This window comes from Urocitellus parryii, chromosome 5, assembly GCF_045843805.1.
Source record: "Urocitellus parryii isolate mUroPar1 chromosome 5, mUroPar1.hap1, whole genome shotgun sequence".
Classification (NCBI taxonomy): Eukaryota; Metazoa; Chordata; class Mammalia; order Rodentia; family Sciuridae; genus Urocitellus; species Urocitellus parryii.
Window position 1 is genome coordinate 96,545,228 of NC_135535.1, and position 10,165 is coordinate 96,555,392.

At 40.4% G+C, this 10,165-nt stretch overlaps 1 protein-coding gene across 1 annotated transcript in view; it reads right to left on the bottom strand.

Annotated features, from left to right (window-relative positions):
- Fam234b (family with sequence similarity 234 member B) overlaps window positions 1-7,952 on the bottom strand; it is a 34,838-nt gene extending 26,886 nt beyond the window's left edge. Inside the window, exon 1 of the mRNA XM_026409287.2 lies at window positions 7,898-7,952. Coding sequence (XP_026265072.2) covers window positions 7,898-7,934 — 37 coding nt within the window. The 5' untranslated portion in view covers window positions 7,935-7,952. The remainder of the gene's footprint in view (window positions 1-7,897) is intronic.
- Between the last annotated feature and the right edge of the window lie 2,213 nt (window positions 7,953-10,165).

Sequence of the window (10,165 nt, forward strand, 5' to 3'; positions counted from 1 at the left end):
CCCAAGCCCCACCAAGTATTAGTTTTAAAATGTTTAAAAAAAATTTATTTTATTATGTTAGATACTATTATACAGGCAGTCAGGACAAGACTTGAGTACATATGATACAGAAATGAAGAAAATTCTTAATAAGTCTATAAAAAATAATCTGCAAGCATTCTGTGGAAAAAAGCTGCTATTGAATTGGTGCTTTTGGGATTACATGCTTCTAGTTAATGATGACTTACAAAGGCATTTCTGTCATACTCTTTTCCCTAAAACCAGGGGGAAAAAAATAGAAATAAAAACAGAAAGAGGGGCTGGGGATGTGGCTCAAGCGGTAGCGCGCTCGCCTGGCATGCGTGTGGCCCGGGTTCGATCCTCAGCACCACATACCAACAAAGATGTTGTGTCCGCCGAGAACTAACTAACTAAATAAATAAATATTAAAAAAAAAAAAAACAGAAAGAGATGGGAAACAGCCCACATTCTCAAACCACAATTTTTAAACAACTATTGTTAAAAGCAATGAAACTTGTGTCTAATTAAGGGAGTGCAACAAAATCAAGTACATACATCTGCAGATCTTCAGCAAGGAGCACAGTTTACAGAATTAGTGAGGATAATGGTAATCATGATGAGAACTGGAAATCATTTACTGAGTGCCTACCATCCCAAGCCCTGATCCAAGCAAGTTACGTGTATTAATTCATTTAATCCTCACAGCAGCCCTATATGGTAGGTATTATTATCCCATTTCATCATCAAGAAATCTGAAATATAAAGAGGTAAATTGTCTAAGATTACAAAATTAACAAGAAGATAAACAAGGATTCAAATCCAGCAACTTGGCTGCTAAGCACACTTGTTCTAACCTACTACTTCCCTTGCTGCACAAGTATCTCACCCAACCTGTAATTTCTTGCTTGTAAATACAAAATCTAAAGTCACTGCAATACTTATGAGCCCCATTCAATGTCACTTAGTCAATGGGGAAGTGTGACAATAGGAAAAAATGCAAGTCACATCTTTACAGAAAGCAAACTATCAGTAATACAGGTTAGAGAAGTAACCCTCAGCGTCATCAGTTCTGAAGAGGCTGATTTTTTGACAGACTGAACCCAGTCAGGAGACAGAAACCAGAAAGTGTTTCAAAGAAAACAATTCAATATAAAAAAATTATTTAATCATGATAGGAAAGTAAATATAAAGATGGAAAGAGAACTTAAAGGTGCCCTAGGACTGAAGGATAATAACCAAATGACGAATTTGGTATTTCAAAGAGCCAGGATCTGCTTTCACAGACCAGTCAACAAAAGTGAATTTGAAGGACAGGGGCAACAGATTGAAAACTGGCACCACAAAAAGAATCAAATGCTACATCAGCGTTCTCTAAGGTCCTGTGATAAGCCTGCATTCTCCAGTGAGCCAGGATAGAGGCATGCACAGAGGGAGAGAGCTGGTGAAAAGGGGCCTAGTTAACAAGCCAACATTAAATTCTAGCTTCCAAGTGCCCCAGCACACTCTCCTGGCCCTGCCTAGATGTAAAGCAACTACCCTGTTTAAATATCAGCAATTAGCAGAGCAATTAGCTTGGCATAGCATTCGCTCTACAGATATTCACTAAAGAGGTTAAACAAAACCCAACAAGCAAAATCAGCTAAAGCACAAATGCTGACCCACTTATACCATAAGGTAGAAGAAATAATGAAGAGGTGCTCTCCCACAGAGCCCAAGGAATTAAAGAAAACTGTCTTCTCTGAAAAAAAGGGCTTGTTTTAGTCAGCTTTTTTGCTGCTGTGACTAAAAGATCTGACCAGTATAATCGTAGAGGAAGAAAAGTTTATTTGACAGCTCATGGTTTCAGAGGTCTTTATACATAGAAAGCCGGCTCCCTTCCTCAGGGCTCAAGGAGAGGCTGAGCATCATGGAGAAAGAGAATGGCAGAGGGAAGCAGCTCACATGGTGATTAGGAAGCACAGAGAGACTCCACTTGCCAGACACAAATATATACCCCAAAGCCACACCCCAATTCCCACCTCCTCCAGTCACATCCCACCACTTCAGTTACCACTCAGTTAATCCCTATCAGGGAACTAATTCGCTGATTGAGTTAAGACCCTCAAGGTCCAATAATTTCTCCTCTAAACTTTTTGTATTGTCTCACATGTGAGCTTGTGGGGGACACCTGATATCCAAACCATAACAGGGCTCATAGAAAATTAACGTTTCAGGGGCTGGGGTTGTGGCTCAGCAGTAGAGCGCTCGCCTGGCGTGTGCAAGGCCCTGGGTTCAATTCTCAGCACCACTTAAAAATAAATAAATAAAAATAAAGGCATTGTGTACACTAAAAGAAATAAATATTTTTTAAAAAGAAAAAGGAAATTAACATTTCAGCTGGGCAGTGGGAATGCAGTGCTGTAATCCCAGCAGCTACGGAGGCTGAGGCAGGAGGACTGAAAGTTCAAAGCCAGCCTCAGCAAAAAGGGATGTCCAAATAAAATTCAAAAATAGGGCTGGGGATATGGCTCAGTGGTTGAGTGCCCCTGAGTTCAATCCCTGGTACCAGCAAAAAAAAAAAAAAAAGAGGGGCTGGGGATGTGGCTCAAGCGGTAGCACGCTCGCCTGGCATGCGTGCGGCCCGGGTTCGATCCTCAGCACCACATACAAACAAAGATGTTGTGTCTGCCGAGAACTAAAAAATAAATATTAAAAATTCTCTCTCTCTCTCCTCTCTCACTCTCTCTTAAAAAAAAAAAAAAAAAAGATTTGGGTATGTGTTTAAAAAAAAAAAAGAAAAAGAAAATTAATATTTCTAGGAAGAAATGACAATTTATAAAAAAGAAAAGTAAACAAGCAGCTGTCAGGAAAATAATGAAAGAAAAATCATAATTTTAGAAAAGAAATTCTTATTGGAATCAGCAAAAATAATAAACATTGCTGGGCTGGAGTTGCAGCTCAGTGATACAGCACTTGCCTTGCAAGTGTGAGGACCTGGGTTTAATCCTAGCACCGCATAAAAACAAATAAAAGCATTAAGTCTGTACATAACTAAAAAAAAAAAAAAGTATTATTAAAAAAAAAAAGAATAAACATTGCTAAGGGGCTGGGATTGTGGCTCAGTGGTAGAGCACTTGCTTAGTACCTATGAGGCACTGAGTTCAACCCCAGCACCACACACACACACACACAAAAAAAATAAATAAATAAAATAAATAAATAAATAAATAAAGGTATTGTGTCCATCTACAACTAAAAAAAATTGTTTTAAAGAATAAACATTGTTGGGGCTGGGGATGTGGCTCAAGCGGTAGCGCGCTCGCCTGGCATGCGTGCGGCCCGGGTTCGATCCTCAGCACCACATACCAACAAAGATGTTGTGTCTGCCGATAACTAAAAAAATAAATAAATAAATATTTTTTTAAAAAATTCTCCCTCTCTCTCTCTCTCTCTCTCTCCTCTCTCTCTCTCAAAAAAAAAAAGAATAAACATTGTTGAAAACATACATAAAGGATTGACCAGAGTTTAGATATAAGGTACCCCCCAAAGCTCATGTACACGACAATTCAAGAAAGTTTAGTGGTGAAATGATTGGTTTACAGGAGCTTTAACCTAATCAGTGCAATAATCCACTGGCATGGACTAAGTGGAGTGGCTGGAGGAGGTGGGTCACTGGGGGTGTATCTTTGGGGTTCATACTTTGTCCCTGGTGAGCAGAGCTCTCTCTGCTTCCTGGTACCATGTCCTGGGTTCCTTTTCTCCACCATGCCCTTCTGCCGTGATATTCTGTCTCTCTGGGGTCCAAAGCAATGGTGTCAGACTTCTATGGACTAAGACTTTTGAAACTGTGAGCCCCAAATAAATTTTTCCTGTTCTACATTTTTCTTGCAGGCTTATTGGTAACAGAAGCCAAATGCTGACTAAAACAACCAGTGAAAATAAAGCAATGAAATGGAAATAACAAGGCTGGTTGTTCTGAGCACTTACAAACCCTTTTAATGTCTCAGCTCAATAAACCTTTACAACAACTCTTTGAGATATACTCATTAACACCTTTCATTTTCTAGATAAGGAAATTGAGATTTGGAAGTTTAAGCAACTGGTCCATAGTTAAACAGCAAATAAGTTCAAACCTCGGCAGACCATCGTCACAGTTTCTACTGACTACCAATATATCTCCCATGGAAAAGATCAAGACATCTAAAAAACTAGGAAGAAACTGATAGAGAACAAGGGTAACATAGACATAACCAAAGAAAAAAACAGAATCAAAAACAATATTCAAAGGAGATGTAAATAAATTCCTGCAATAAACCAAGATCTAAAACTCAAGAATAAAGAGCACACAGAGGTCCAAAAAAAACCAGATACGAATCATCAATACTAAAACATACTTTGTAAAGTCACTGGATTTCAAGGGCAAAGAAGGAATGTTATGAGGCCAGGGGAAGAACAATCAAGTCTCTAATGTCAGGAACAAAAATCAAGTTGACTTCTCCACAGTAACATACAAAAGAGTAGAGCAGTATCTTAAAAAATCCTACAGAAAGAACACGTGTTACGAAGTCCAAGAACTCTGACCCATGTTATCCCTGCAGGATAAAGGCAACAACAAGAACTCAGCTACAGCTACCTTACTTAGTCCTGTGTTTTCTTTAAAAGATCACAGACTACAGCCAGTTATTGACCAACCTTTGGACCATAATATTTACTTTTATACTAATACATTTTTTCAGATAATGCAAAAACAAACCTAGGCTTAATTATTACAGATCGCAAGGTTTGATTAGTCCTAAACAACTTTTTCTCTGTTTACTCACAGAAAGACAAAAAGAGGGAATGAAGTATAAAGAAGCCCCCCTAATTGCCTTAGGTCATACTCAGGCTGAGGAGTTGGCATCAAATCCATGCTTCAAATCAAAGGTGAGGGAACTGAACACTTACTCTCTTCTTTGTTGCTTTCAGCCACCACCCAGATTTTTAATCAATGTAAGATTTGCAAAGAACACAGGAGAGGGCACTGATTTCATAACACACCAATATAAATGAGCTTTCCAAGGTTATTACTTTTCCTCCTAGGGAGACTGAGGATACCAACTACATAGCATTTCCAAATTGGTCCAGAGGAAACATTAATGGGAAGGTTGCAATTATACCCTTCCCAAATGTTTTGTGGAAAATAAACTAAAACATATACTATCCCATTACATATACTGTATTATAGTGTACAATATACTTCACACATACTATGGAACATATAACTGCAACTTAGGGTAAACATTTTAAAACATGGATTAGTTTATCTAGAGCACATAATCACTCTAAGTCACACATAATAAAACAAACCATAAAAGTAATATTATGCTCTGATGTTCCCTTCAGTGTTTAACCTTCAAACTTTAAAATGGCCTAAAAAATATATATATACTTAAGTTGTTCCACGAGCCTATGAATGTCACATCATCCTTCTGTTACTAATTAACCTCATGTTATACATGTGAGCCAAACATCTTTCATGCTGAGATTAGTGAAAGGGTATGAGATGATGAAATACATTCCCAGCAACTGCTCTTTCATCAACGTATTGTTGAGATCTGTCACTAGCTCACTTCTGCATCAGGACTTCCTTCAGGTGTTACATTCATAAAGGATAGTGACATTATATGATAATGACAATAGCTAATGTGTCAAAATTTAATACACCTCCTAAGACATTCATCTCTAACTATTCCAAATAACCCTATGAGGTAAATATGCAATGGACTGTGTGGCATGTAGTGAATGTTCCATAAAAATATTATTATTACAGATGAGGAAACTCAGAGATTAAGTAACTAAGCAGGTGAAGACTGGATATGATCCTGAGTCCATCTTCTACTTTTAGCCAATATTCTATTCAGCCTTCCTCAGAAAAATAGTAAAGATGTTAACTAAGGTTAACATGAGACAATAATTCAAACAGGACAGCAGCCTCACAACCCCAAAAATAGCTATGAAAAAGCAACATCTAACTACTATAGTCAAAAACTATATTTTGTGTGGAGGGGAGAAAGGGCAAGAGGGAGACCAGGAAAAGTGGAAGTGAAAAAAATCCATATCACATAAAAGAGCATATGACTACTATATCCGGACTGTATCAGGGTTAAGCTGTATGCCAACTTCAGGCCCAAAGACAGGGTGATAGAAATCCTTTACCTACACTGTCAGCTGAACACACTAGGGAATTATAATGCCATAGCTTTAGGATGTGAGATCACGAAAGAGCTCAAGGGTTTCTAAAGAAAGATTTTCTTGCCAGTATGGTGACATATGCCAGTGATTGGGGAGGCTGAAGCAGGAGGATTGCGAGTTCAAAGCCAGCCTCAGCAACTTAGGAAGGCCTTAAGCAACTCAGTGAGACTCTATCTCTAAATAAAATACAAAAAAAAAAAAAATGGAGAGGGAAAGAAAGATTTTTTTTTTTTGCATTCTCAACCTCCTAGAATAACAATTATCTATCCTGAAAAAAAAAAAAAAAAAAAACAAGAACTCTTAAAAGGAAAAAGAAAGCTAAATATGTATAACATTTCATTACCCCTTTGAGAGGATATGGTCCTACACTAAGGCTACACTCTTTAAAGTGAAATAATCCTGCAAGTAATTAATTTATTTATTAATTAATTCCAGTATTATATACACATTTCAAGGTAGATACTATCAATGTTCCTTCCAATGTGCTAATGAGCCCAGGAAGGGAAAAAAGTCTTTCTCAGGTCATGAAGTCTCGGGACAGGAATGAAAATTCATATCCAACCCACACTCATCCAAGGTACAAGTCTTGTTTCAAAGCAACCAATGGTAAACTCTTGTAGTTGTAGAACCAAGGCCCTGCAATCCCTGACAGCCTAATGCTGGATATACAACAGACACCCAAGTAGACCTGTCCAAGTTGCCAGTGAAAACACTACTTTTCCCTTTACTCTTTGATGTTATCAGCAAGTAAATGTAATGCTTATAATGTATTTGAGGGGAATCATAAATTTTTTAAAGCCTTGATGTTTAAAATTTACCTGGGCAGAATAAATATACTTTTACTAAAAGAACAAATTTCTAATAAGAGTACAGTCCCATTCCATAAGTTTGAGATGAATAAACAAAACCTTAAGCTGCTGCCCAAAGTCCTGAATCAGCTCTGGAAGTTGTCCCCTCCACCAGTGCTTCCTTAAAGAATATCCCATACATTATCGGCAACTTACAGGTGCTCCACAGCCAAGTAGAGTCAAAAGCTCAGGGTCTACTGTCAAAAAAAAGACTCCAGATTCAAGGACAGGCTCTTCCAATACTGTTTATGCGACCATAGACAATTCGATTAGCCATTTTCCTAATCTCATTTTCCTCTTCTATACACTACGAAGGGAAATACCTGTCTCATCTAGCTCCCAACTGGGTCACAGCCTGTTTGGGGGTGGAGAGGTTGTTTCACTAAGGGTCACTAACTGTCCCGCCGCCCTCTGCATCCGCCTAGGTTAATTCAAGGCAGGAGCTGGAGTCCCCGCGGTACTTCGTCCGCCACGCTCGGGGAAGGATGCTCCCTCCATCAGCCCTCCCTTGGGGACCGCGGCGACATGCGCTGTGACAGTCCCTGCCGCAGCAGCTCCCGCCGGCTCCGGGACACCTGCCCCGAGCGCCTCCAGCGGTCCCTACCTTCGAGTCTCCCAGGCTCGCTCCGCGCCCGCGACCCCCGCCTCTCCAGACGCCCCTCCCGCCCCCTGGTGGTGCAGGGACCCCGGGTGCCGGGGCTGCACCCTCCTTGCCTCTGGACGGCTACAGCATCGCCCGGGTTGAGACCAAGCCCCGGCCCACCTCGCCCCCCCAGAGCCTCGCCTCACTCTCCCCAGGACTGGCGGGGAAGGGTGGTCGCAAGGCTGAGGCTCCTTACCCGGGAGCTTGAGCGCCCTGGACAGCACGGTCGCCATGGCGGAGGCCCGGGTGCGCGTGCGCGCGACCGCGTCCTGTCGGGAAGTGTAGTTCGCAGCGCGCGGCGCGTGGGCTGCGACCTGGGAAGGTGGGACCTGCTGCGGAGCCCAGCCAGGAGCAGGGCACGGCCGCGGTGCAAGTCACTTCCCCACTTTGAGTCTCACTTGCCTTGTCGGTCTAATGGGGTTGAAGTAATAACTAGCCCATAGGCTTGCGGACAGACTGGGATGAAATAGCTGATACTTAAGGAGGCGCGGGTTGTGAAATGCGCGTGGGCTTTGGAATCCTACGGACTGAATTTTAATCCTACCTGCCTCACTTGCTAATTGGGCCACCTTGGGAAGCTTCAGCTTCCTTTTTTAAATGGAGACAATACTATCTACTTCCCAAGCTTGCTGTGAAAATATAAAAGTAACCATCTGTTTAGAACACACAGCTCAGTTAATTGTGTCTCTTGTGTTTCTTGGGTAACAAACTGAAGTTTCCTGGAACTCTAACCTTCATTTCTTGCTCCCAGTTCTTTCCAGGTATCTATTCAGCACCGTACCCCACAGCTCCTCCCTTGCAAGATCTAGGATGCAGGCGCAAACTTGCTTCTTTCCCCCACAGACACCAAAAGATCAGCACTTTGGTGCAGGAATGCTGGATATATTGAATTATCTTGGAACTAGAACCATCTTATAGACTATCTAGTCATCTCCCTGGACCCCACCTTGTTTTATTGGAGGAAAAAACTGCAAATATGATGTGGCTTCTTAGTGTCAGAACAAAAGTTCCAAGATACCCCTCACTTCAGAGGCTGCCTCACCCCCACGAGGAACTGTAGATAGGACCATCCTGCCAGAGTAATCTGAGAAACTAGCAACCATTCCCATCAACTTTTCCTTGACAAAGAAAAAAAAAAAAAAAGCCATTGATTCTGATACAACATCCACTCTGGAACCAAGCCTCCTAACGTCAAAACCCGACTCCATCATTTCCTACCCACTAGACTTACCACTATTTACTTATCTCTTCCTGTTTCACTTTCCTCATCTGCAAAATGGGGATAAAAGAGTTCCTGTTCCATAGAGTTGTCCTGAAAATTAAATGTATACCTGTAAAATACTTAGAACAGTTCCTGGCACCTACTGTTTTATTAGAGTTAACCTTTCTTTTGGTAGTTAATTTATTAATGTTTTAACAATTAAAATTTTAACATAGGAGCTGGGGTTGTAGCTCAGTGGTAGAGTTCTCACCCTGCACATGTGAGGCACTGGGTCTGATCCTCAGCACCACATAATATTGTATAATTCAGCATTATACAATACTCAAAATTTTCACTGTTTGCCACTTCTCTGGAGATACAATTAAGGCACCATAGTAGGTCATCTAAGAAAAGAAACTATAAGTCACAATCAGCCAGTAGTTGCTTGTCTAATATCAGAGTTGTTAATTAGAGATATGAAGACAGAGAAAAAATGGACTTTAAGTCTGAGAAGGAGGTAGGAAAAGTCTGTTTTAGTTGCAGAACACAGGAACTTGAGCTGCTAGAACAAGGTACAGGTGGAATGAAATAGCCGGGTTACATAGGATAGGAGAAAAAGAGAAAAGAATCTGTCCAGTTTTCTTCATGAAAGGTAAAATCCAGGAGTGTCCCTTCTTATAATCCAGGAGTGTCCCTTCTTAGTAAATAAAATTGTAGTTTAAAGTTTGATTAATAGCATGGAGATTCCTCAAAAGACCACCATATGACCCAGCTATACTATTTCTCAGTATATATCCTGAAGAATTAAAGGCATCTATGCATACCCATGTTTATAGCAGCACAATTCACTATAGCCAGACTATGAAACCAGTCTAGCTGGTTTCAATGGATGAATGGATAAAGAAAATGTGGTATATATACACAAGAGTTTTATTCAACTGTAGAAAAATAAAATGTTGTTCTTTGCAGAAAAAAATGGATGGAATTTGAGAACATTATATTAAGTGGAGTAAGCCAAACTCAGAGGGTCAAGGGTTATATATTTTCTGGAATATGTGGAAGCTAGAGAGGAAAAAGGAAAACAAAGGGGAGGGTTGGGGATCTCTTGAGAATCAAAGGGAGATCAGTAGAGGAAAGGGATGAAGAGGAAGGGAAGAAATGGGGAAGTGCTGAGGAGTGATATTGGCCAAATAATATTGTTATATTGTGTGCATGTAAGAATATGTAACACCAAATCCCACCATTATGTGTAAGTATAATGCA